This window comes from Hippocampus guttulatus, chromosome 17 (assembly GCF_054856545.1).
Source record: "Hippocampus guttulatus isolate MCC_2025c chromosome 17, RoL_Hgut_1.0, whole genome shotgun sequence".
In the NCBI taxonomy this organism is placed as follows: Eukaryota; Metazoa; Chordata; class Actinopteri; order Syngnathiformes; family Syngnathidae; genus Hippocampus; species Hippocampus guttulatus.
Window position 1 is genome coordinate 3,769,866 of NC_141277.1, and position 27,961 is coordinate 3,797,826.

The 27,961-nt window shown below is 45.0% G+C and overlaps 1 protein-coding gene across 1 annotated transcript in view; it reads right to left on the bottom strand.

Moving 5' to 3' along the window:
* Nucleotides 1–377: 377 nt before the first annotated feature.
* Nucleotides 378–27,961, bottom strand: part of hcn1 (hyperpolarization activated cyclic nucleotide-gated potassium channel 1) — a 50,896-nt gene continuing 23,312 nt past the window's right edge. Inside the window, exons 3-8 of the mRNA XM_086135121.1 lie at nt 26,700–26,861; nt 22,378–22,596; nt 18,846–18,992; nt 16,005–16,245; nt 11,390–11,554; nt 378–5,052 (exon numbers count right to left, since the gene is read on the bottom strand). Coding sequence (XP_085991247.1) covers nt 3,947–5,052; nt 11,390–11,554; nt 16,005–16,245; nt 18,846–18,992; nt 22,378–22,596; nt 26,700–26,861 — 2,040 coding nt within the window. The 3' untranslated portion in view covers nt 378–3,946. The remainder of the gene's footprint in view (nt 5,053–11,389; nt 11,555–16,004; nt 16,246–18,845; nt 18,993–22,377; nt 22,597–26,699; nt 26,862–27,961) is intronic.

Genomic DNA, 27,961 nt, shown 5'->3' on the forward strand with positions numbered 1-27,961 from the left:
ATTTCCCGTGCATACAATGACTTTTCATTAAGACCAAAGGAGGCCCTGTTGTTCCTGTGATAACGCGGCAGCCGCATAGCAACGGCGTCGTTCCAAAGCGAGCCTCGGGAGCTTTATGCCACACAAGTTTTGAGTCGTTTGCTGTTGACGCTCCCAACAAAGAAATCAATCCTTTGACCTGCGAGGGAGGGAATTTGTCTTTTGGGGTAGGCAGCTTTACGACTTTGGTCTTGGAACTCGAAAGGTAATGAATGGAAATCCCTTCCCGGAGGCATTTTCGATATTTCGCCGGAACTGCTGATTCTTTCAGAACCTTCTCCCGACCATCGATCGATTCAATCGCGACTCGCCCGCATCCACAAGACCATGACACACACTCGCGTGAAATGACAATATGTCGTTTATTTTCTATATCTTAAAGGTTTATTATTTACAAACAAAACGAAACCAAAAAGAAAAAGAAAAATCAAAAGGATTTTTTGACAAACACTGTTTGTCTGCATATTGTTGTAAGAAAGTTTACATTAATCTTTCTTGTCCTCCGCGAGGAAACTCACGAAAACTGAAATGTGGCTCTCGTCCTCTGCGGAAAATCTTTTTGCATCTCTATATTTCTTCCGCCTAAACCAAACAAACCGACGAACGACGACAAAAAAAATATATAAATAAAATAAAATGGAACCAAATCGAGAATGTAAATACAAACATATGTGCTGGCTTGTTGAGGGTCTCTACGCTTCTAATGTGTAAGCTTGTTACGTCGCCATTAATGCCCGTCTGGTAGCTGTGATCGGTAGAGGAAGGAAAGACAAAAAATAAATAAAAAATGAAAGCACATAGCTGGGAAGCACTCCCTCCGAAGGCAAATATATATGTAAAAAAAAAAAATACAATTTAAACAGCAAAAAATAAATAAAAATAAAACAACAGTCCTGCAATGCATCATCACTCATTCCTATGGAACGACGGCAGATTCACGATTAAGTGCTCGAGTTGGAAATCTGCCACCCCCCAAAAAAATATGTTCAGCTTTCTACTGGAAAAGTGCAATTTGTAAAGCAAGACAATTCTTTTTTTTTTTTTTTGCTTTGGCCGGTGTCCTTACACAAATATCAGTGGCTAACTACAACAACAAAAAAAAAAAAGTAAGAAAGGTGCTCGCCATGAGTACATCTTGTCATGTGTGATATTACTTGCGATAAGATTGCATTGCACCACCCCAACACCCCCCCCCCCCCAAAAAAAAATCCACTTTGCAGATAATAGCGTGAATACGAGAGAGAAAAGAAAGCTGCTTGAAAAAGCTGGATGCCGTGAGACATTTGGCCGTCGTCGCAAAGTCCTTTCCCGTCTGAAGAAAACAATAACAAAAAACACAAGAGACATAAAACGGGTCAAAGAGGAAAGTCAGGATGAACCGAAGAAGGGCGGAACATGGCTGTTGTTTAGGCACAAATACGTAAGAATGTCCATGTGAAAAGTCGATGCTCGCACAGACGACACCGAGGCGGACGCACAATGAACATAATCAAACAACATTTAACGTCAACATTGTTTTTTTGTTTGTTTTTTTTTTTTTGGTGACAGTGCATGCTTTCATTGACGGCGACGTTGGGATCATATCAGTACAGTATCGACACAAACTGGTAGCCAAACGCACATTTCCGGAAGGGCTCGGATAAGCTTCACCACCCGATTGACGGAACGCGCCGGAAGCCAAAAAGAGGGCCCGCCCGATCGGATGTGAACCGGATCTTTGCTTGGACGCTTCTGCGTCTGTTTTTGGGTTGGTTTAGCGTATGCGAGCCCAAGGGGAAGGATTTACATGAGACGTAGAACCTTAATGCAAACAGCAGCGCTCTGCAGCCTTTTTTTTGTTTGTTAGTTTGTTCGTTTTGGGTAAAGCTTCAAGTCCTGAATTGTTTCAAAATTTGAGAGGAAAAAAAAAAAACGCCCCGGTGGCTGTTTCGTTCGAAATAGAATCCAAATCTGCGGATAAACGTGTCGTCATAGTCGGAATGCGACGAGAAGTAGCAGCCTCAACAATAAGATGAGAAGAAGAACATGACAATTGAAGAATAGAAGTCATGAACGTCGTCAACTCCAGTGACGCGATATCTCCATTAGTGTGTAGTCCTTTTGTTTTTGGTGAAGAACTCGTCTGAACCGAACATAAACCCTGAACCAATTGGAACATTGACTGTTTTCATGCTTTTGGTACCCCGGCAACTAACTGGCACCTGCTGTTGGGGGGGGGGGGGGGGGGGTTCTGTATATTTTACATTGAGGTGAGAGTTGTGTCGAACGAGTTTTGGAAGAATCATCATCTATCATGTTTTGTGATGAGCGCTAGATAACTCAAATTGAACAGATGCTACAAAAAAAGATATATATGATTACAAATTAGGTGCTGTATCATCTCGCTCAAGTTGCTAAAATTCTCACCATCTCTCCCTGAACCTCTTTTACCATTCAGTGTTTTTTAATTTTGCCCCCCCCCCCAACTGATGTTGACGTCATATCGTTCGTATGACATCAATAGCATGTGCTGCGATTCAACTCGGAGACTAAAATTAACTGGAAGCTGAAAGCTAAGGAAATATATAATGAGAACAACATTCAATTTAGCAAAACAGCCAATGTATGTGGAAACGAGTTAGTTCATCATAGACCTGTTCAAGGTTTTTTTTTTTACCGTCCAAAGTGCGGCAAAACTAAATCAAGGTATTTAAAAAATGTGTCAAAGAACATATCACGAAAAGAAAATCACTTTTGAACAAAATGGGATTCTCGTTGAGCCTGTTCGTCGGCATGCTGCATTTAATTATTATTATTTTTGCATTAAGGTTCGTTTGTCAGCTTTGTCGCTTGCAGGTGGGCTAGCTAGGTTCCCCGACAGAAGTAAGACATTTGTTTATGATAGAGAGAATGCACCACACAGTATCTGTAAATACTAGCTCTACAAAAATTATTTACAGCACACGTATTAGGTAATTTTTATGTCACAGTCTATTGCATAATGGTGATAATTCTTTAGTTTATAAATATTATAAATATACACATAGCTTTCTTTTTCTCTTTTGTCGTTACGTCACACTTCAACCATCCCAAATGAGGAATAGAAAACAAACGCACCCGTCATCCGTCCTTTCGTCCATCTGTCACACGTGTCTTAAAGCAGCATTTTCTGTTATTCATTCCCTTAACACTGTCGAGGTTGCAGACACATTTCTGTACGGTGTTGGTTTCTGAAAGTCCAGAAAATTCCCTCATGGGGGCGTGTGCTTTGTTTTGTTGTTTGTTCTTTTTTTTTCTTCTTCTTTTTTAAAGACGTTTTGCAAGTGTTTACTTTGCACGTATGATTCCACAGTGGCGCTTAACGCTGCTTCTCCTCTTCCTCGATGGAAAAGGAAGTCACAATCCGTAATGCAAACAAAAAAACAACAACTCATAAATATATATATATATAAATAAAAAAATCATACATTGTATATAATTCATTATATTTCTCAGAAAGGAAGACTCATGTTTTTTTTTTAGACTACAGATTTTTTTTTCCAATTGCCATTGTGAAATATTTTATAATTGGATTTCAACGCACAGTCACATGCACTCGCCAATTCTCCCAACGTTCTCATTTGTACCATATTTGTATGTGTGTGTATGTATATATACATATACACACACACACGCACACACACACACACGCATACACAGAGGCCATATACCAGATGTGTATTTAGTCATAGTTATGGCATAAAAGAAAAAGATTATCTGTATAATATACATTCTTAAGTAGGGTGACAATGATCCTAAAATATCATACAAGGGCTCGGTATGTACACGATTTCAATGAGGTTATCTGAGAAGAGAAAACAATGCCAAAGTAGTTTGGAGCTCCTCCATGGTTAAAATAAAAAGAATCCAAAAGCAAAGGGGAAAAGGATCATAAATTGGACGCGAAGCGCATTTTGTCTTGCTCAGTCTCCGTACTGCTCAGGACAGAATCTCTCCGAGAGCCGGGGGATTCCCTGTGCTGGCCCGATGACGACGAGACCGCCGCCGCCGCCGCCGCCGCCGCCGCCGCCGCCGCCACGGCCGCCGATGTGGAGCGCACAGGTGGCAGGGCCCCTGATGACATTTGCCGGAACAAATTGACCCGCTGGGGAACTGTGGTGCGGATGCCGCTTTGGAGACTCAACCCCTGGATGGCCACCGCCGCAGTCGCCGGGGGCGGTGCGATGGAGGCCAGCGAGTCGCCCGAGGCCTGGTGCGCCCTCGGCCCAAGCGACGCGTCGTGGGGCAGCGACGGCTGCGAGGCCGATAAGTGTCGCACGTCTCGACTCAAGCTGCCAGACTGCAGCGCCTGCGTGCTTTTGTGAACATCCCCTCGCTGGGGAGAAGGGACCTGCTGCTGCTGCGGAGACTGCTGCTGCGGAGACTGCTGCTGCGTCGAGCCACCGCCTGCGGCCGACACCGGCGGCTGCTGGCTAAGTTGCGACTGCTGGCCGGCGAGAGACGGCTGGCCGACAGGCTGCTGGATGAGCGACAGCTGGGACGTCGTGGGAGAGCCGTATTGGAAGCTGCGGCTGGCCAGCGGCGTCTGTACCGGCGGGCTGCACATGGCGGCCGTGAAAGAGCACGGCGACATGATGGCTCCCTGGAGCGGCGTCTGCGGGTTGCCCGAGGACGAACCCAGGTGGGAAACGCTGGCGGCGGGGTAGAGGGCCGCGGCGGCGGCGGCCGGCAGCATGCGGGCGGCGGAGGCGTTGGCGATAGCTGAAGCACTGTAGGTCAAAGGTACCGACGACTGCTGGAACTGACTCATCCCAAAGGCGGCGGCGAAGGGCGGTTGCGCCGGCGAGTTAATGATGGAATTGCCGGACATGGGTGTCGAGTTCATCCCGCTGAGCGACTGCTTGCGGTCCACCATCATCACCATCTCCCGGTCCTGGCGAATGATCTGCTTCAAGATCTCGTTTTCCTGTGTGTTGAATACGCCGGCGTTCAAGTCCTTCTGGAACTTCTGCAGCAACAATGAGTTCTTCTTCCCTGTTGAGGAGCAGTCAAGAGAGGTGAGCTGGCCTGGCTGAGGCCGAGCACTCCGACGGGAACGGCAAATAAGATTGAGATGCAGCTTGAAGACTTGACCGCCGGTGCCGAGTAACCGAGTGCCAACACTTCTCGTTCGGACCTTATAAAATTTTCAGGCATTGTATTTGAACTGAGTGCTTTTCCGATCATTTACTTTGACTCCCGATTATGTGAAAGCACATCTGTAGTCTGATTGAGATCTCGAGGTGAGGGGAAAAAAAACAAAACATGGGCGTAGATGAACCAGGAAGCACCAAATTCACAACAGCGAATTCGTTCAATGGTCTCATTGAAGAAAATGTAATCTTGTCGGCTCCAAGAATGATTCTTGTGCTAGCCTAACAACCAACAAAACACCTAATGTTAAGATTTATTTCTTCCAGTTGTTACCATGACCTCATTTAGGATTTTTTGTTCGTCAGCGCACAAAGTTAGTGAAGCTCCGGGGACACCATTTGATTGCATAAAAGTCCGTGTCAACGCAAGCTAGCTCTTGGTGACTTGACATGTCACAATTTTTCCATTTTGCCAAGGCAGCTATCAAAATGGGTACCGTACTCGAAAGTGGAAAGTACCTTCAACCGTTTGCACCTAAACGCATTCCAGAGTCTGTCTCATTTGACTCAATTTTAACTCTGTGTCTTAAGAGTGCGAGTCGTTTTGCCACCTCTGGACTTGACCAGTGACGGGCCATGCAAATTTTGTAAGGTCTTCAAACTGCACCTTTGACTCTTCAACTAAACTCGCTCATATGGAACGTGGAGTGTGAAGTACACCGAACGGCGATGGTGGCGATGGGAGACTATGGGGGGGTGGGGGTGGGCGCTCTGAGAGGAAAGGGTGAAGGACACATAAGGAGACAAAGATTACGTGTGGCGTCGTCTGGTCGGAAAAGTGCTGACGCAACTCGGAATACTGATGAGTCGCAGCAAACGCGTCACCACTCGGGACACTTTCCCTCACGACAAACGACACGTAAGTCTCGTTGAAAGTCACAGTCTATTCAAACCACAAAGACTTCACACACGTCACACAGGGACACCACCTACGATTTCCACTTCTTCAGACAAAGTCACGAAAAGAAAAAAAAAAAGGTCTATTGTACAACTCTCACTACAGAGTGCTTTTGAGGTGACGTTCATATTAATGGATGAAACAGTAAGTCGTGCTTCCAACTGAACCGCACAATTCAATTAGAACTCGCATAATTCCTCCCATACAGCCTTTAAAAAGAACTCGCCGCAGTGGGTGTCGTTGAGCCCCCTGGGGCTTGATAAATACAATTGATTCTAATTGGAAACGGACTAATTACGCGCCATAAAGGGCACGCTGCGCCCACGGGCACAGGAAGCAAGTCACTTTTTTTTTTTTTTCGGATAAATTTCTTTCCGATCGCTGTGGGCCGGGCTTATCGACAGCCCGGGAATTAACGTGGCTGGCAAAAGAAGACGGAGTGGACGATAAGTGCGCTCGAGGCTTCCGCCTCAGTCACTTCATCATGAAGACTCCAACCGTCCTAGAGGGGCTCGACGCTTCTCCGCTCGGACGGCATATATTAGTTTTTTTCCCTGCTCAAGGCCGCCGGTAAGCTAACAAACTCACATTGACTTTTAGAAGGATTGATGTCACCTGTGTGGACTCTGGTTTCTCGCTACAGGCTACAGCTAGCACCAGCGACTACCAGTTGACTTACAAGGCCGTTTTTATGGCGTTTTTAAAGGTGACAGGATCTAGCTCTGCGGATTGGAAGAACAGTAAATAATTGATACCACTCACACGGCAGCTTTGACAACAAAATATGTGGCGTCCAAAAAATAAGATCACTGGAGAGGAGAGGGAGGCAATTTTCGGACTGCCTCACTTGCTGAATCTTTGGCACTGCAAAATTTGGTGTGTGAACTAATCAATCCTAAAGTGCTGTTCATTTGTATTTACCTTTTGAGCACAACAGGTTTGCAATTGGTTAGTTTTTAAACATTTACAATATGGATGCAATTTATAGCAATGACATTTCTGAAAAGAATTTGACCTGTTGCCCAACCTAATCCATATATAATTAATACTAAATATAGAACTACAGTATATTAATATTACATTGTCATACTGATTATTATTACTATTATGTTCTAGAGAAAAAACTACGGACGACTCGGAGTCAGTGCAAAAAAGGAAGAATTACTTGCATCTCTGATTCAAACCAATTCTGATTATTTACCTTTTGAAAAAAAAAGCATCCCTTCATATTTTTGTGCACTGTAAATCAGTTCCATTCAACAATATTTTGGTGAACGCAACAAATTGAAGTGTCAACAAAGTTCTGGCAAAATTGGAAAGGATGACTGGGAAAAAAAAGAAAATAATGGAAAATTATATCTTATTAGTTACACTAAATAATGAGGAGAAAAAAGGATGATGAAAACATAACTTTTAGGACTAAATATATAAAATCCGTTCAATACACACATGAACACCCCCCACCACCCCCTAAAAAAAACATACTAGGGTACATGCCACACAAATAACACTTAAATAAACCCTCCACAATCAAACAAGGCAAAAAAAAAACAAAAAACAAATATGAATACGCTGGTAAAAAATGAGAAGAAAACACATGCAAACAAACAAACATAAGCATGAAGACAAACATGATTGAAATCATGGTCAATGTGTCTCATTAAAAACAATCAACTAAACAAATAAATATGTTATTTTTGAAACAACACTGTCATTTTTCGTTAGCATTCCTTTAAGGCAGGGATGGGGAAACTTTTCTCCGATCAGGAGAGTCCTCCCGAGGCCATATTGACTCAATGCAAAATATTCCAAAACGAATGCATATATATTTGGAGCATTTGTAAATGAAAATCATTTGACCTTTTGATTCTGGAACGCGAGCCGCATAAATACAAAAGGCTCCTCACCCCTGTTTTTAAGGAGAACTCCGCCTTTATTCGGAGCACAAAGTCATAAATTGACTCAATAATGATCATGCTGCAGAAAATCGGCTCCTTATTCTTGTCCAAAGACATGTGTGACTGGTGATTCTTTTAAGTTGGAATGTGTGACTGAAACAAAACAAAACAAAACAAAAAAATAGCTGTATTCAACTCACGCAAAAGTAAAAACCATTTGCGTCAGTCGTGGAATGCAACAAAAACAAGATGGTGGCAGGTTGCATGAGGAAAGTTTGACTAGTCTGCAGATTTTGATACCGTTGGGCAAAATAATTAAAAGATGTGCAATAATCCGGGTGGCTAATCTGTGAAAGAAAAAAAAAGGCATGTGAATGGCGCATCTTTGTTTCCTGGATTGTCTCCCTCGTCATCCGGGAATTCGGGTGGATGGTTGGAATTATGTGTATGTATCCTAGTGGGGAGGAGGGAAGGGGGTGGGGGACAAGAAGCTTTTGGAGGATGAATTTGGGGGCGGCGGGTCCAACTAAACCAGCCTCTACTGGAACACTATTTTATTTCTTTTTTTTTTAAATTAAGCCTCTGTTTGAATGTTGCAACTGGAAGGAAGTGTTTACCTGGTGCCTACTCGTCGGCCAGGACACTCTTGAAAACGAGATGAGCTCGTCTCAAGACGGACTCCTGGTCAGGTGATTTTTAGATAGATAAAAGATCACGTCAAATGTGCAACACGTTACTTTTTCTTTTTCTCTTTGTTATTTTTCTTCTTCAAGAAGAGCAAGACAAGCACGTGACCAAATGCAGTTCATATATAAATATGGAGAGAGAGAAAGAGAGAGAGAAACGAGACAGACATGACAACGCACGCGTCTTCCCTTGTATGAGGCAAACTCCCCTTGTGGGTGGTGGGGGTGGGCGGGACAGGAAGTGAAACCGCTCTGAGAGGTGTCACTCAGAGTGGGCGGCTGTCTTTTTTTCGTTTTTTTTAAAAATTTAAATAGAAGAGGGGAAAAAGGGCAAATGCAGATTTTCACTAAGATTGAAGGGCATCATGTTGCGAAAGGCTACACGGACAAATTTAGACGCCTTACTCCGAAGTGACGAGTGCAACCCAAGCCCGTCTCCTTGGACTCACATCATGATACTGTCATGCAAACAAGAGAATTTCACGCCACAGGTAGCAGGTCCTACATCCAATCCAGATGTTCAAATTGCTTCCAGATGTATATTTGTTGTCATTTTACAAATGTAACTGGAGTGATAAATTTCAAGACTCGATATTTAACTGTTTTACTGGGCGAGGGGGGTCATGAATCTTTTAACAGTAGTTCTTTCCTGGCATGCGACTGGTCTTTTTTGGGCATATATTCGGACATATACTGTAATTTTGTTTTTCTGACTAGCAGCCTCTTGTTCCAACCACCGTCATTCCTGGACTTGTGCTGCTGACTGTATGAACGCATCTCAAATAGATGCTTCCTTGTTGCTACAGTTCCAAGTCGATTGCGAGGGGTGAATAAAAATTTAAAAAATTGCGTGTCTGTGTGCGTGTTTGGGGAGGATTTTTTTTTTTTTGTACTTAACTCATTCACTCCCAAAGACGTTTTTAAACGTCTTTTCAGACTTGGTCTAGAATTGGCTGGTACTGAATGAGTTAAGAGTCAGTCATATTTTTGTCGCAGCGTGGTTGGTAAGTTGCACTTAGGACAGACACACAACGTGGTTCCCGAGGAGAAAAGGTTGCCTTCATGATGTGAAACACGCGTGTCGTCTTGGCTGAGTGGCGCTAATCAATGTGTTGTGTTGCACCGGAGCAGAGTGTCCTGACACGGTGACGCTAACTCGGGGTAATAAGACCACAAATCGCTCGTATTGACGCACCTGAAGGACGCACAAATTACATGGACATGACAATGAAAAGCAACAGGAACAGGTAGATACACACCACGGCTCCACCACTGACGACATAATAGGCACACTGCAAACTTCCCATTAGCACATGCGTATTGAAAAAGTCATTTGCCGCCATCGGGTGGTGTTAAGACTTGAATCACCGTGTGCTATTTTTGAAAGGCGCCAGAGGACAATACCCGGATACACGGTGTGCTGCGGCCGCTTGTGTGAGCGCGTAATTAGCCGCAAACAACGCTGAGACGAGCGTACGGTTGGAGGAAGACGCCGGGCTCGCCTCCAGCCGCCCAGCCGAGTGAGCTGGCACCGTGGGGAAAAGTGGAGCCGCCGAGCCTGCGCACCTTTTCGTGTTTGGTGGGGTAATCAGCGCGATGGAAGTCGCCAAAAAGGCAGGCCGGCAAACAAAATGTCTCCTTTTGTACGGTAATAAGGTGAGCATCTCAAGAAGAAGTGACGATGGCTGAAAACGGATTTGTTTTGTATTACTGTGGGAATAAAAAAATTGTTTTCTTAAAATCCACATGTACATTTGATTTCTTTCAGGCACACATTGTTGGGAACGTTTGGATTGTGCTCGACCTTGGAGGTTCCAGTGCGAAAAACCCAAATGACAAATGAAAGTCCCTGATGAAAAGCAGTGCCCAGTTTATTTCATACATGTGCCCCTTTTGATTTCATACCTTGTGGACTATTTCGTGGCCAGGTTCTGTCGATGTATGTTCGAAAATAAGCAAGCACCGTTCTGGCTGAGTTTATAACCGGATTATTCGAGAGGGGGAAAGTGGGGACGTTCCAGCCTGAAGCGACTTCCTGTTTCCTGTCGCTGGCTTTGATTTAGTGTTTGGTTGATTTGGAGCAGGGGTGGGGAACCTTATTCCTATTAGGGGCCATAAAGTCCTCGCAGGTCTGTACAGCGTGATTTAAAAAAAATGTGATGCAACAATCAAACAACATTTTTATCATGATGTATTATGAGCATTTCTTTTTTTTTTTTGTGTGGGGCTTCTATAGAATTGCATTCAAATCATATTTTAGGTTTCCCACCCCCGATTTAGGCCTTCTTATTTGGGGGTGGGGTGCTGCTCATACCCAGGAGTGCAGATGAGTAGGAAGAGGGCCACACAACACATGCATGTGAGGTTAGCTTCCATCCACTCGCGGTCGTCTATTGAGGGTGGGCGGGGTCAACGCCTCCCGCACCCCGACCACCTCCAGGACGGCGGCATGCGCTTCCTCCCCAATTAATCCAACCATAAAAATTGGGTCTTTACAAGGCTTAATGCCGGTTCCAAGACGCGTATTAATTCATCAGACAGCATCACAAGGACATGCGGCAGAAGATGGCGGACACGATGCTTTCATGTTGGGAAGGCGGCAAACGTGTGACGACACGAGGGCACGATGACAGGCAAACAAACAAAAAAAAAAAGATCAGGACGGAGGATGAAATCGCCGTCGTGAGGAGACCTTACCGATGCGATCCAAGCGGTCGATGGCGACCGTCTCGAAGGCCCGGCGCATCATGGGGTACTCCTCCAGAACCTCGTTAAAGTGGTCCACCGACAGCGAGAAAAGGCGGCAGTAGGTGTCGGCCCGCACGCTGGCTGTCCGTCTACCCTTGGTGAGAAGGCAGATCTCTGCAGGGCGACGGGAAAACAAACATTTCAACAATCGCAACACAAATTCTGCCCTCACATTTGTAGCATAGCCTAAGCCTTTTAGTTACCTCACGAAAAACGCATCGGACGAGTTGTTCGATAAAACATGACGATTGCAAGCTGGCTAAGTATTGCTATGTAGTGGTTCTGCGCTGTGCTGCGATTTTCATTGGCCAGTCGGCATTTGCGGACCGCGGCTTAGCTAAATGTCCGTACACATTAGCATGTAGATAAACCTTCAACGTGAAGGTACAGAAGGAGACGCTTACGTTGAGTGTAAATAAACTGTCACTTAAGCAACACCGAGACCATTTATCATCCGCCGCACGGCTAATGGCCTCTTAATGCAATGCAGTCGGATCCTGTCAAGCATCACGCCGCATCGCTGCATTGCACCAACAGAGCTGCCTCTTTTTTAGTTGTGAAGCATGTCTGCGCAACTTGAAGGGAATGAGCCTTTTTGGATGAGCTGATCTGCTGACTCAATACCACGCGTCGGCCCGTCTACACCATTTGTCACTGTATTCATCAGGAAAATTGTAAATGAGCATTGCATGTCAGACATACCTTCTATTTTGTCCGAGAGTGAGGAAAACTGCATGGCTGAGCTATGCACATTTTTTATGATGAACATTTTTCACACAGTTAAAAGATTTTTAAAAAAAAACTGACATTCAATTTGCTTTGGCTTGTATGGTATTCGTAACTTCCCAGTTATGAAACTACATTCATGCTAAAATATGTATGTGAACATTTTTGACTTTGGAAGGATTTTAAGGACATTTCTAAAATTCATACTTTTAAAAAGATGAAAGTTGCTGTTCATAGTCAGTCTACTATTACGTGCTTCCAGCGACTTCCGTGAAAAGTGTGCTTTCTCTGGTATTTCACGACCACATTTCATGATAGCTTCGAGGTTAGCATGGCTTCTCCGACTTTACCTGTTGTAGCCCCTGGGTTATTTTAGAAATTACTCTTAGTCCTCAGTTATGATAATACTTGTCAGAGGAGTTTCTCATTTGCCGCCATGGAGGCATGTATTAACTTAGAGTAGCGTCTCTGTACTGTGAAAGGAATGTTCAGCCGTGTTAGCCATCCACCCGCAGCTAGTAGCTAACTAGCTGATATGAGTGTATTTAAGAGCTCGAACTTGGGCACAATTTGCCTAAATGGACCCCAAATCAGATGTTTCTTTCACAGATTTGGAACACTAGATTTCTTTTGCTATTTTAGCCTACAATATCTAACTTGGATGGAGCATGGTGTCATAATTTTAAAGAATTTCAAGGAGTCACCATTTTTAATGGGTCAGCAAGAAAATTTGGGTTGTGCCAGTTTCCCTGCAATGTTCTGGATGCGATCATTACCCCTTTTTGTCAAGTAAATGTGTACATTAAAGCATGTAAAACAATTCCTGCGATTTAAAGTTCAATTAGTTCTGTTCAACGATGCAGTCAAACCCCCTGACAAGCTTGAGCCTAGTTTAGTTCCCACGTTTGGCAGAAAGCGACCCTTTTGTCTCAACTCAATCTTCATCACCGGAGTTGTGCTGTGATCTTTGGCGGGAGCGTGTTGTGAAAAGAGAGCAGGGTGTGTGCACCACGTCGGAGCAACACCTTCACGCTGGGGGTGTGAATGGTGCGGATGCTACAATGAAACGTGGAATTAACAAGTACCGTTTTTAAACAAGATCATTCCATGATTTCTAAGATGGGAAGGCGTGAGTTGAGTCTGCGACATCTATCTTGACATTTGTTTGATAATGCAAAAATAGAAAACCAGTGAGGACAGGGAGTCTCTCCAGCTGCCTGTGCAAGTTACGTTATAAAAATATAATATCAAAGATAAGAGACAATAAAAAACAACAATGGAGAAATTAGTCATCAATGAACGTGTTTTTATCATTCACTTTCATATATTTAGTGATTTTAAGTGTTTATATGTGTTTTTACTAAAAAATATATGGAAAAAATTAACCATCAATAATTAATTGAAATGATTAAAAATGTATATATATTAGTTGCCATTGCAGTAGGCCAAGGAGTGATTTCCCCTGTCGACGATGAGCTATCTGTGCTAGGCCCATGCGTCATTGGCCGTGGTCGCTTCATGACCTACTGTCCTCCTCCATGTCCAGCTCATTAGCATTCTAATGGTGTACTGTGGCTGCTTTTTGTTCCTCGCTCGCCCTCCTCCTTTGGCTTTGCGTCTTGGCGGACTACTTCTCGCCCTTTCTGCAGCGGCGTATAAATCATCAAAGGAAAAAGAAGAAGAGAAAACGAGGAAGGTGCCTGGCTTCGTTTGGCCAGCTGTTACTGACCGACCGACCGACCGACCCGAGGCTCGCTCATCCACATGCACGCGGGTGACATTACCAGCTGGGCGGCAGGGCAACAGCAGGTGGCTAGCTACAGGCAGGTAACACGGCGAAAACCCCGCACTATGCTCTTATTGTTTTTGACAAACACGTGTACAAACCCCTATTTCAAGAAAGTGAGGATATAAACAAAATGCGATGACACGAAAATCCCTTTCAACTGATATTTAAGAGGATATGCTACAAAGACAAGGTTTCTAATGTTAAAACTGATCAGGTGGGTTTTTTTTGGCAAATATTCACTCATTTTGAATTTGATGCCTGCAACACATTGCTGAAAGTTTTTGACACTGGCTTGAAAGCTACGCGAAGGTCTGACACTTTCAAGCAAATACAGCATAACCCTCGTCGGATACCAGAAACCCACAAGGAATTGATGCCACCCAAACTCAACTCCACTTTCGCGTTTCATTGGTCAGTCATTGACATTTGCGCATGATGCGTTAGCACTAAGCTAGCAGTTATATGTTTAGATCTGTGTCGAGTCGAATTTCCACCGCCACGATGGCTCATTTCGTCCGTTCATTTCAGGCTACCTTCGATCTCCACGCTGCACACACCTATTTCGACGCTTCACTTCACCCGAGCTGCATATCCGGAGTCTGATCTGCGACGTCATATCCAGAGGATGATTCGTCTGAATGAGCCGTTCTGCTCTACGTGTCCGCTCCATGCAGAAGCTCAATGAATAGCCCCGCAGCCTGGCACACTGGCATATGAGCAGATACTTTCTGACAGCATCCCCCCCCTTCGTTTTTGAACGCGCGGTAGCAAACCGAAAAAGACAACCAAATTTCACCCTTTGATTCTCGCCTGCGAGACACGAGCCGCACCAAAGCGCAAGTATTCTTAGAATCCCCGCCTCTATCGCGCCTCTCGAACTCAGCATAAAATATGCAGGCACGTCTTAAAATAGAAAACTTTGCCGTCACGCTGAGACGACACGGATTTTGTCGGAGTAAACAAGAGGCGGCGGGGCTGCAGCTGACATTTAAAACATTGATGGCATTCATACCGAGATGTGGAGAGAAGGAAAAGAACAGCGGAGAGGAGGCTTCTCGTTATCCGCAGAATGAAAGTCCAATTCGCTTTTTGTCAGCGCCAAGAGTGCGGCAGGGACGTATAGAGGGGGGTGCGGGTGGAGGTGGGGGGCGGGGGGGGGGTCACGCAGTGTGTATCTGTGTGTGAACGTGGTGGTGATGGTATGGGTGGGCGGCGGCGGGGGCAACCTCTGTGTCCTCGGGGATGCCTGATCCATGCTTCGGCCCCCTCCAGCGAGCAGATGAACGCTTACATAACGGCAGAGGGCCTGACGAGCGGCCAACGCTGCCTAATGAGAATCTGCATTAATTTGACTTCAAGAGGCATCCATCGCAACGGCCTCGGGCGCAACTCGGCGTGCGTCAGTATGTACACTAACTCTATAATGCTTGAGCACTAGTTTGGTGAGCGAGGCAGTGCAGTGAGTTAATGTAGAGATGATGTACCACTTCAAGTAGTTCCTTAAAAAAGAAGTAGTAATAGAGGATGAAATGTAACTTAAAGAAAAAAAAAATTCTTGTTGCCCTCAATTACAATGAATACTCATTGGCGTTACATAAAATAGTTGAAAAGTAGATTGGTTAATGACTGCATGAAGAAGTCTTTACAAAAGACCAATTCAGGAACGTAAACTATAACTGTAGTCGGGTTTACATGGAGACTTTTTTATTGTTTGTCTTTTGTCTGTTGAGTGAAGATGACGCCGCAATAGCTCAAAGCTCAGGAAACAGGTAAGCCGTGATTAGTTGTTACGTGAGCACTGGAATGTCTGTGATGTCATTTTGCTCAATGGTTTCATTTAATGTACAGGAATCCCACTCGAGTACCAGTAGCTATGAACCATTCAGAGGTTGGCCAGCAAACCTGAGTCTGAAGGCCGCGGGACGTTTACATTGATAAGGCAACACATACACAAACTGAAATGTGATTGGACAATCGAAAATGAACCCACGAGTGACTGGGAGTCGCGCACGAGCTGTCGTGAAGACCAGCGTGATCGAAAGATCTCACCTCCAAAGTAGGACCCGTCGGTTAGCTTCATCTCCTTGTTGAACTTGGTGATGACACTGGCGACGCCGTGTTGGATGAAGTACATCTTCTTGCCGACAGTGCCCTCGCGGATGATGTAGTCGTTGGGCTGGAAGACCTCGAATTTCAGCTTGCTTAGCATCCCCGTCACAAAGTTGGGGTCGGCGTTTGCAAACAGCGGCATGGTGGCGACCAGCTTACGGCAGTTAAAGTTGACAATTTCCTGGCGGGAAAGGAAAAAAAAAACAGGGACATGGGACAAATGAGATCCGGGAGAGATTGCGAACTTGGAAAAGCGCTTGGCGCTCCAGCTGCTATTATCAGGGCGGCACAAAATGAAGTGGACGCGTATTGCCGCTTTATCCCTAAAACCTCTACAGCACTGCTGAGGAAAACATTTTGGCACTGCTGTCAGCTCTTGATGAGTTCTGCTCCATCCCGGACCCCCCCCCCCCCCCCCCCCCCCCCCACCCCCCGGCCCAGCTAGAGATTAGGTGTTTGTTTTCCGTTTACCCCCAACGGGGCACAGATTGAAAGCTGCTCAGCACGTGTCGTGCGTTTGACTCCCTCACCTCCCTTTTGCCACACTTGCGGCATAATGAGACATTAACAGAGAGCTGCGCAACCTCTGGGGCTAACGACATGATGGCTAGCCGCGAGCTGGGGGGGCGATGACCTCAATCACGGAGCAGAACAAACGAATCGGATCGTGAGCAGTTTTCATGCTTCAAGGAGACCTCTCGGCGGTGAACAATCTTTGCGTACACAATACCTATTTCGAGATGTGTCACGTGCCAAGGGAATTGAACAGTCACGATATTATGTTACATAATGAGCTCAACATATTGAAAGATTAGCACGCCACTCGGCTGGAGATATGTCTTGGTGAAGCCTACTGAGCCGGTGAATCCAGTGTTTTCAAACATTTCAATATATGCATACAATTAAGATACAAAAATTACTTTTTCTATTTAAAAAGTTACAATATGTGATACAATGTGGTGGCGCAATGTGATCTTGGTGGGTGTGACCGAGGCGCAGGCAGACATATTCTGAGCTCCGTGGGTGAGTGTGATGCACGTCGTCGTATTTCATTCATAAATGTGACAATGCCATGGGACAATGCCTCTGAATCACTGCAGAAATCAATTTATTGAACAAATTATTGTCATTCTCATCATAAACAAATTTTCATAGCAGCCCCTGACGGTGCGGCACAACTCTGGGTGCCCGATCGGGGGTGGATGACGCTGTCCAAGTGCCCATCCACAATGGCCGACTTTAGATCCGCAAGTGGAGATCTTGCAGTTCTTTTTACTTATAAATGCATTTTGCGAGTACTGATCTCACGAGTTAAAAAGCAATGTGCTTTTATTTTTTCATGCAATCATTTTGCACAGTAATTTACCTCATTCATTTTACTCTCCGCATCCCCCGTTAGATTTGAGTACTGGCAGTGAACAATTGAATTTACCGGCTTCAAAACAGATTCGTGCTTCTGGGCAAGCAGAAATACGAAATACAAATAAGACAAACCAAAATATCATTATATTGACACTGCCTTTTCTGACGCTTATTCAAAGTCTTCGCGGTTTTGATGCTTCCCAGGTGGTCACACTTGCTGGAGCCAGGAGTGTAGGCAATGACTTTAATCTCGCGATAAAGCGACATGCCAGATTCTCCGCATAGTCTGCTGAGTGGAGAGGATCCTCGCTCCCACTATGACCCCTCTACACCCTCCCTCCCCCATTCTCCCCGCACTTCCTTCCAAATTTGGCTGGGAAGGCGAGGCGCCAACAACAGACAAGTGGCCGTCAGCCAACGATCTCGACTCAGCTCTTGGATGTTACTGTGGGAAGTCTGGATTAGATGTACTTCACTGGGGCAAGAGAATCCTCACCGCTAAAATGTCCTGCCAGGGATGTTCAAACTGGGCACGTCCATAAAATCAAGTGTTTCGCAGTGAAATGATGATGATGTAACCGCTTGGTGTGACTCACTGTGTCTTTACTCGCCAGTCCCGCGAGGGACATTTATATTGTGTGACGCTGTCGCCAGGCAGATTTTGTGGACTCTGCATAGTGGGCAAAAAGCCTGTAAGGATTTTCCGCATTGTAAGTAATAATCATAAATCCCCTGCGCGTCCTTCCTCCGCCGCGAGTGTCTGCAGCATTCGACCCTACGAGGGAGCGCGCTTAATGGGTCTGCATGGGAGACAGTCACGAATGCCACGCTTGCGTGGCTTTTTACGGCGCTCCTCGCCCATATCTGCCGAGTGTAATTACTCTTGTAATCCTTTGGATGTGAGGAGTCGCAAAGAAGGAAACTGATCAATCGCTCACCATCAATTCCAATGCGGCCCGTTCATACACTTATCTGATGATTATCGATCTTTCCCAGTATTAAAATGAGACATGTGCGTTGTTGTTGACGTCAAACTTGTAGATATCGAACAGACATTTTCGGTTCCTGTGCAATTCCGCAATGCTTTTAGGGGAAAGATTTGTCGCAAAATAAATCACACACACCCCAAAAAACAAAACAAAACAAAACAAAACACACAAAAAAATAATTTTCCACCACAAAACTGCTTGCAAATTTCTCGCCCATGTGCAATGACAAAACTCAAATGGTTCATAGTTTTCCGTCGACTACCTGTCAGGTGTTCGCGGCTATGATTTGGTAGGAATCGGACAAACTCATGGACAGATCCACCTTTGATTTCAAATGGTATTAAAGTGCCTTGCAGACTTGCTGTGTCGTTTTGGACATGGATTCGTGTGTAATTTATGACAAGCATGTCATACAAAGTAACGATCTCACCTCTTTGAGCGGGTCATTGAGTTCGCTAAGGATGTTGTCCTCGTCGAAGATCTTGCCCTGGTAGCGGTGTTCATAATAGTCGTGTATCTTTTGCCGCATGTCCGCCGGAAGCTTGTGGAAGGACATGTATTGCTCCACTTGTTTGTACTGCAGGAAGCAAAGGCAGAAAGACGCATATGAGTTTCGGGTAATGAGAGAACTAATGACTGAATGAAAAGTTTGGCATTGATCTATCCACAAAACACAAGTTGCAATCTCCGAGCGTTTTGACTGCTTAGTCCAATAGGCGTGGGAGAGAGGGGGAATGAGAGGTGAAGTCTGATGGTGGAGGGTGGGGGGGGGGAGTAGAAACAAATTGCTCCCCGAGGCTACATCAATCCAAGGTTGCATTTGCCATTATTTCAAGCAAGCATGTCGCTCAATGCTGATGGCCAGCAAAGCCATGATCTTAATGCGAAGTAGCCAGCTACATGCAACATCCTGCTGACATATTCAGGTTACGGTGCTTGCTGTTCTCAGCTATGGCAAAAATAAAATAAAAAACCCCAACAACAATTGAAAAATGTGAATTTCATTCATTCGTTTTTACTCATCCATTCAAGAAGTAAGGTCAAAGGCCATTTGTGTTGTGTGGCAAGTCAAGTCTATTTGTTGCATAGTGGTTGACATAACCGACTTTAAATTCCAGCCACTGGTAGTTAACATGATTGACTTTTCCTTTAGGTCATGGCTAGGATAGAGGTTCAACTAATTAACTTCATGTCCATTGGTAGCGTTGTAGGACACATAACAGACTTCCGGCAGTGTAGTGGGTCACACAAAGTACTTTCAATTCACACCAAAAGCTATTATTGGTCAAACAACTACCTTGGAGGGCTCCACAAAATCAAATTTCAGGTCATTCCAAAGCCCAGTGTTGGTCATGAAGTGGTTCACATAACTAACTTTCAATTTAGGCCATTGGAAATGTCGTGGTGACAGACAGGGGCAGGGATTCACAAAACCAATTTCATTGGGAGAGCACTTTGTGGCATAACTGCCTTTACAAAGGCCGGGTTTCAATTCACATCAAAAGCCATCTTCCATTTCAGGCCATTGTTAAGACGGTCATTGCTTGTTTTCGAATCCTGATTTTCTATTCCTGCCAAAGGCCATTAGTAGTGGTTTACGGAATTGGCTTCTGCTAGCATCGCAGTTCACATCGTTGACTGTTTATGTGCACCAAAGGCCTTTGGTAGTGTCATAGTTCACATCACTGATTTTCAGTTCGGGGAATTTTTATCCTAGCTGTTCACATAATTGTCTTAGTTGTGGCCGTGCTGTGGGTCCCGCAACCGGCTTTCAACTCCCTTCAAAGGCCATTGGCAGTGGAGTTGTTCACGTAGGTGGTGAAACACAGGTAATGGGTATTATTAGCAAGCGTGACACAAGCCTCGCCCGCGACATGAAACTGGCACAGGATGCAGAGAGACTCACAAGGCGTCCCTCATTGATTCCTTTCTCCCGGCAGCAGACATTTGATAAGAGCTTGGGTCATTGTTTATCGGGAGGGAGAGGGTGAATTTATTTGGCGCTTGTGGGAGAAGTTGGAATGTAGCTCAGGCTGTTCAAGGTGGGACAGAAGTCGTGCTGGGAGAAGTGCCGTGCACAGAATCACTAAGGTGTCATTTTCAGTCGGCAGCGAGGAGCAAAATGGCCGCCCCCTGAGGTGGATTAAAACGGGTGGATTTTGCTGCTTAATTCAAAGTCCGCAAACGCAATCAGAATACAGTGTTTAGACTTGGGGGGGGGGGGGGGGGGGCTGCATAGAACATTTTATTGTAAAGAATAGTTTCGGGTTGAATTCCTCTTTACGTACTGTATGTGGAAGTTGAATTTAGGAAAAGTGGCTGACGACAAAAATATTTATCAACTTTTCATCTTTTAACTGCATATTTGGAAGTAAATCTACAAAATCTGGGCTATAGAGTGAAGGGTGGTGATCTGTTCTTTGCTAATAGGTGTCCAAATAGATGCCTGACACCAAAAAAAACCCCCCAACAACAACAAAAAAAACAGTGGGTATGCACATGATGACTATTATTTAGCTCGAGCTAACAATCGCCTGAATCGATGCCACGTGCTCGTCACCGACAGTTACACTTTGGGAAATAGCTTTGAACAATACAGCTACGTTAATAGCGACCATCTTCGTTCACGCAATTGCGCCGATGAACACAATGACAAACGCCCAACGCGGTGAAACGCGCTCGCACGTTAACAATGTAAAACGGAGCCTTCACGGCCCCTCTAAAATTGTCCAAGCCCAGAAAGAGATGCCAGGAGGATGAAGTCGAAACGGGATGAAGCAGATTTGCTATAGAACAGATGCACCGTCCATCCACGCTGAGTAAAAGGCATGTCACTAATTCAATGACTTTCAATGTTTGCTGTGGGCGACCTGCTGTCATTAATATTCACTAGAATGCACTGTGCCACTGATGTGTGAAGCAATGAGCAAATTATGGAAGTACAGTGACTCTATGGACCAAAAAAAAAAAGCAGCATTTTTCCCTTTTCAATACTAACGAGGACATTATGGTCATATTTGTAAATTTTGCAACAGCGCGTTACAGAAAAATTGCCCAAGGTGACCAAAGGGAGGGGTTGGATTTTCCGTTTCCCTATGAGAGAATTCGCAATTTGGGCGAGAGAGAGAGAGAGAGACTTCACTTCTATATATTTTAATTTCTTTAACTTTGTATTATTCTTATTATTACTTTTACTGTGATTGTTATTATTATTGCTATTCAGTGATTAGCAGGACAGCTAACATGAATGTATTGTGCTGTATGTATGATCTGTACACAGGTCAACTCGTGCCTTTTTTTTTTTTTCAATTGTTCGTCAATCATAATCTTAAATCCACATATGCCGATAATCCCTGCACGACAGCGCTACGTATGTACATCGAAGCGGGGTTATGTTCTAAGGGTTATCTGATTGTTGCGTGCATGCACAAAGCACATCCGGAACATCCACGTGTTCTGGGAAATTCCAGATGGTAGCGAGATAATCACCACGGAGGTACATTAAAATAAGATAAACACATACATGAAGTCATCATGAGTGAAATGGAAGAGAAGAATCACATTTGTGGAGCGGCCAGCCATCCATCCGTCAGTCCGTCCATCCATCCTTCCAAGCACCATTCATATAGATCTCGTTTATGACATTCTGGAATGAGCTGAGTTTTGATGGGGTGCGAAACGAATAATACTTTAAGACCATCTCAGCTCTAATTAGCATTAGCTTTATGGCGCTAATGTGATTATGTGCATCAAAGGGGGCCATGAGGGATTAGTGCATAGTTACATTAAGTCAATAAACAGGATATGAGTGAACGCGCTCATCAAATCGTAAAAATTCCGGAAAGTTGTCTGAAAAATATGTTAATGCCCTTGATTGGAGTCAAGGGAATTCTCGGCAAATCTTCACGTGATGATATGCTTGTCATCACCGAGCATCAAAACGTGATCATTTGGCCGCTTACCTTCTCTTGGTACTGCCGCCGCGAGGAGTCCAGCGACTGGATGAGCGCGGTGGCGTGGCCCACGAACATGGCGTAACACGTGGCGCCCACGATCATGCTCAGCATGGTGATCCACAGGTCCGACATGCTCACCGGCGCCCGGGCGCCGTAGCCAATGCACAGCATGTGGCTCATGGCTTTGAAGAGGGCGTACGAGTACTGTTTGCCCCAGGACACGTTCTGCCGTGAGAGAGAGAGAAAGACCAGGCGCAGGTAAAGTTAGTGCGAGGCCGGGCTCCTCGTCGATGGGCGACTACACTTCCACGCATAAAACATCCACCCCAAACGCCTCGCCGTGCCCTTTGGTACAACTTCTCCCGCTTCTTTCTACCTGCTTTTATTCTTTCCCCATTTGCCGAGGGGTGAAAAGCAGTTCGCGTCGGCAGTGCGAAAAAAGAACAACTTGCATTATTTACACATCTGAGGCGTGTGTTCTCTTTAGAGAAGCAGGAGAGAGCCTTTACTTTGTCTTTTATTTTATTTTTTTTGCATCCTTGTTCCCAAAAAACAAAAAAAATGGCCGTCGGCCGGATTTCTACATTACCTTAAGAGAGTTCAATGAAGTTTGTGACTTTATTTGGATTTTCTGTGACAGCTAATTCCAAAAGACGCACCAAGGACTTCCTCGAGACCTCAAGAGCTTTGTCTTTGGCCTTTTATTTGATTTTTTTGTAACATTGACTTCTTTTTACACTTGTATGACAACTGATAATACATTGACTGTAGCTAATCATTTGTAAAAGTTAGGACTTGTGTTCGACTTGAATATTTAATGGCTCAACTGTGAATTTTCCAGGATTGTGATTTGAGATCCAAGTTCAGCAATGATGTAACGGCCGACGATATTGCGTGGCTGTCAATTGTTTTGTTTTTTTTAACAAGATGGCCGTCATTTGTCTCTGGTGCTACAAACAGCGTAATAGTCGCCCCATCTTGTGTGCTTTTTTTGCGGCGATGTGTCCAGCTGTGCATCTCATTTTTCACAGCCTTGTTGACTCGCCATCAATCAGACCAAAGCTGAGCAAACACCGTGAGCCAACATGGGGCGATAAGAGACCAAATAATGGAGGAGAAGGTGAGGGGGGGGGGGGGCAGCAGCGATGCTAAGAATGCACATAAAATCATCGTTGAGCTACAGGAAGCAGTTGTTTGTGGGGAGCTTCGACATATTGTGTTTCCTCGGATCGAGACCAAGCCCCAAATATCAACTTCCAAAATAAACATCTCTCAAATAGACGCCTTCCTTTTCATTTCAAAATACTGTAATTTATTCTCGATCACCCAGTGACATAGAAAGTCATATATTTATAGCGTTTCCCTCTAATAAATCCGTTTTTGCATCATCACTGTTGTGATATGTGTATTGTTGGAACAATACATGCAGAAGAAAACATACTGTCCATGATTCGTATGATGGCTTTGTCAATATTGTTGGACAATGTCACAATAATATTGTATGATAAATGACACTGCGATTCCCACCCCTCGCTGCTCTATCCCGACCGCCATTGTTCATATTCATGTCATTTTTGTGTTGGACGCTGTTCAGTCCAAAAGGGAATTTTGCAAGTGACAAAATTCAACAGCTAATCATCATGACTCATCACTTTTCATCTGCTCATTAGTTGCTTCTAACGGAGACAGATTAGTTTCTCATTTCATTTGCCATTCTTTGGCTAAGACGTGCTAACTATCTTTTTCTCTCTCTCTCTCTCTCTCTCTCTCTCTCTCTCTCTCTCTCTCTCTCTCTCTCCTTCGATGTCATGAAGCATAAACACTGAATATTCCGTTCTGCACAAAAGGCTGGAACACAAAAGGCAGCTGATCATGACGCCGGAACAAATGGCATTTGCGAGGCCGTGAGGTTGCCTTCGCACGCGTTCGCTGAATGTTTGTCTTGGCAAAATTTGCATGGTTGGAGAAGCAGGGAAGTATAAAATACTTGTTGTTGTTGTCGTTGTTGTGCAATGCCACTCTGAGCTGACTCATCGCACCTTTTCGCCTCATGGTACTGCGGACGGAGAAGAGCTGCGCCGGCACCATGCCGCGCATTGTCATCGCTTGGTCATACGTATGCGTTTGCACTGCGGGTCGCATACGGGCTCCTGGGGATTAATATTGCGTAGAATTGTTGCCATCTGTTTTATTGTTCAGAGAGATCGTTACTATTTTGGCCTATGTTTTTCTATAAGACTCAGAGAAGAGATGGGAATTAGAGAATGCAATTTCTGTGGAAACTCCACATCAACACGAAGATCTGACGCTGACTTGAGGTTACGGACTGCTACATTAGCTTAGCTGTGCAATTTTAGCCAGCCTGTAAAATGAATGCTTGCTTGAGCTTATTACCAACTTAATGTGATTGGGGGGGGGGGGGGGGGGTGACCTGGATTCCCCACACACACACACACACACACACACACACATCCACTTCCGCGACTCACGGTGAGCACTGCTTCATGATGAGGCCAATCATACACTTTGTACATATTGATTTTGTTTCACCAGTCAAACGGCATGATATTTTCCATCTGTGAATCATCGGGAAGAATTGCAGAGATTGAAAGAATCTCTCATCACGGAATGCTCGGTCATCCTTGTGTGTGTGCATGTGTGTGTGTGTGTGTGTGTGTGTGTGTGCGCGTGTAGAAGGGGGTGGATTGTGACTCATCGGTGTATTCACACTTCTCCAAAACACAGCTTCCGCTCGAAGTGGGGCTCCTAACAAATGAGGTGAACACAGCAAATGTATTCAAGCGGCTTGTTCTAATTAAACCTCGCATGCATGCTGGCCAATAAGCAACGCGGTTGAATATTCATTCTGCAGTGACGCTTTTGTTTAAAAAAAAAAAAAAAAAAAGAACAATGACACCCCTGTGCTTTGAACATGCAACCAGAATGCCTTTGAAGTTTTGGACAAGGAGGAGACAAGCGCCCTGAACAGGCCCAATCACACTCTCACCTGACGGCAGCATTATCTTATCTCCCGATTAGGTCAATGCGGGCGCTCGGGACTAAGAAGCTACTCTGGGGCCATTAGTCAAGCTGATAACGCAGCTACAGGCCCACTCGCCACTATCGCCAGTCCTCGCTGGCCCGAATTCTCCTTCGTGCTCGACACCGTGCATCCGGGCGACATGACCAATGACGCAATTGACATCGATTCCGAAACCCTGTTCCTATCCTGCCAGTGTCCAGAGGAGTTGGACACTTCCGTTGGCTCTACGCAAACTTTTGCACTGCTAACACCGGTGTGACCGACTTCAACCCCTTTTCTACCAAAAAAAAATTAAATAAAAGGATAAACACTTTTGCTCATTCGGCGCCAGGGCGGGGAACCTTTTTCCTATCGTGGCCATTTCAGTTACTAGCCCGAAAATTTGCATGCGGGGATGGGGGGGGGGGGGTTACTGGTTCAAAGGCTCACGTGCTCACCCCCCTGCTCGAAAGGGGACCAAAAGCCGTTTTAACTTGCGACATTAGCTCTTGTAAGGGAAACCTCCCATCGTGGCAAAAGTGCTCGATGCAAATGAAGCCTCGCGGGGGGTGCAACTAATTAAGTCTTTTACATGACTCCATATCGATCTGCAGCAGGGTAATAAGTGAGATTTATGCAGAGCGAGAGCGCGCAGTGCAAATTTCGGTGGTCCGTGAGGCTTTTCGTCGTTTAATAATGTGCGGCGAGTGGAACGATGCCGTTTGCATACTTTACAGTAGCCCGTAATCAGGATGAACGGAGGCAGCCGTTGGCGAAAACCATTCTCCCGTTTGGCCTTTGAGTGACTCACGCACAGCAAGCTCGGGTTGACGCGAAAAGTAAAGAGACGCGACACTGAGGGAAGTTGACGTTTGCACCTCAAGCCCGGATGCCTCGCGACAGTCGCTTTGCATGTGGGCCGTTTGTCGGAGGAAGACGCGAGACGAGGAGGCAGCGGATGGCCCGAGGCGAGCGTTTACGATCTGCATCGCCTACGAGGCGCTCCGTGTGAGCCTCGTTCCGGCCCTGCTGAGGAAGCGGAAAGCGGAAGGAGAAAACAATAAACTAACATCCCCAATGGACCGTGTCACTTTAAGTAAAACGATCATTAAATCTTGCTCAAGTAACAACCATTACGGCAAATTCATCCACAAAAAGTGTCCTTTCCTTTGTTTACTTTCTTGGTGAACACCGACACCCAAACCAAGATGAAAATATCGATCGCTTAAGTCTTGCATCAATCACACGCAAAACACACCCACGGCGGCCACAACGCGACAGAAAAGAGTAAAAGCGTGATACTTACAACCATACCGTTTAGCGACACCCAGCAGTCAGGGGGAAAGTCTTGGAGCAGAGGCACCAGGTACTGGAGGCAGCCGTCCCAGTGGCACAGCAGCAGCATCATGCCTATCAAGTTAAATATTCTTACCACGGCGCTTGCCAGGTCATAGGTCATATGGAAGATCTGCAGCACAGAGAGACGGAGAAAAACAAAAACAAAACAGAAACGTTGGTTAGGCTGCTTCGGAACAGAATGACAGTTTGTTACTGGCGCTCTTAAAATAGTGGTGACGAAGCGTAAATTTTACCGACGCGCTCACCCCTGGAAATATCGATGATCGACGTCCATGGATGCGTGCTGAGATACTTTTAGGATGATGATTTGGCAAACAATGGCGCCATTGTTGCTCCATTCCGTGGTTGCATTGCCAATGGTAGGAATCTGTTCGCTAGCTAGCGGCGATCGGGCTAGTCAAAGCTAGCGACACGAGGCTAACCTTATATCCGATTGATATGCTTTATCCAGTCGCGTGTGCGTTGCATTTTTTCCCCCTTGCGTTATTCTGTTTCTGTCAGGGTGTCTCTGTGATGAAAAGCTGTTTGGTCCATTTTCGGTAGTCGCGACTTGAAAATTTGTCCAGCTAGCATTAGTGGCAAACCCTATGGTACTGTACATCCGATATCCTCAAGAACCAAATCAAACTCTGGCACCACCACCCACCATCTCCGAATGATCTCATAATTGAGAGTTATTTTTTTTTATATTCTAGGTTAGTTCTTCCATAATTCTAATAATAAAACTGTAAACTAAAAAAATGCGGACGCGATGATAGCCGATTGGTGCACTTGGGTAATAAGCCCGTCGCAGTCCGGGATCTGCCGAGTGAAATATTTCGTCTAATTGCGATCTATTTTTAAACTCGATGCTTTTACATTTCCCCTCAAAGCACCCGTTTTAAATTAATCACATCTGAAATGACGCCTAATTGGGCCTATTTCGTCCGTTAAGTGGCGGATTTCACGTTCACCTCCAAAACGGTGTGAAAACATTAATTCGCATCGAGTGATAGATTAAGACTTGACAGATGTGGAATTAGAAAAGCTATAGTGGGCTCTTCCACTCATTTGTTCAGTTGGCACATTTCTTTCAGTATGTTATGATGTTTCATTTCCCAAATAATGACACCATAAGCCCAAAACAGTGAATGCTGTGTGACTGGTTTTGGAATATTTTGAACCTTAATGCTGGCAAAAAGAAATTACAGGCCCAGCCGCAATCGATCC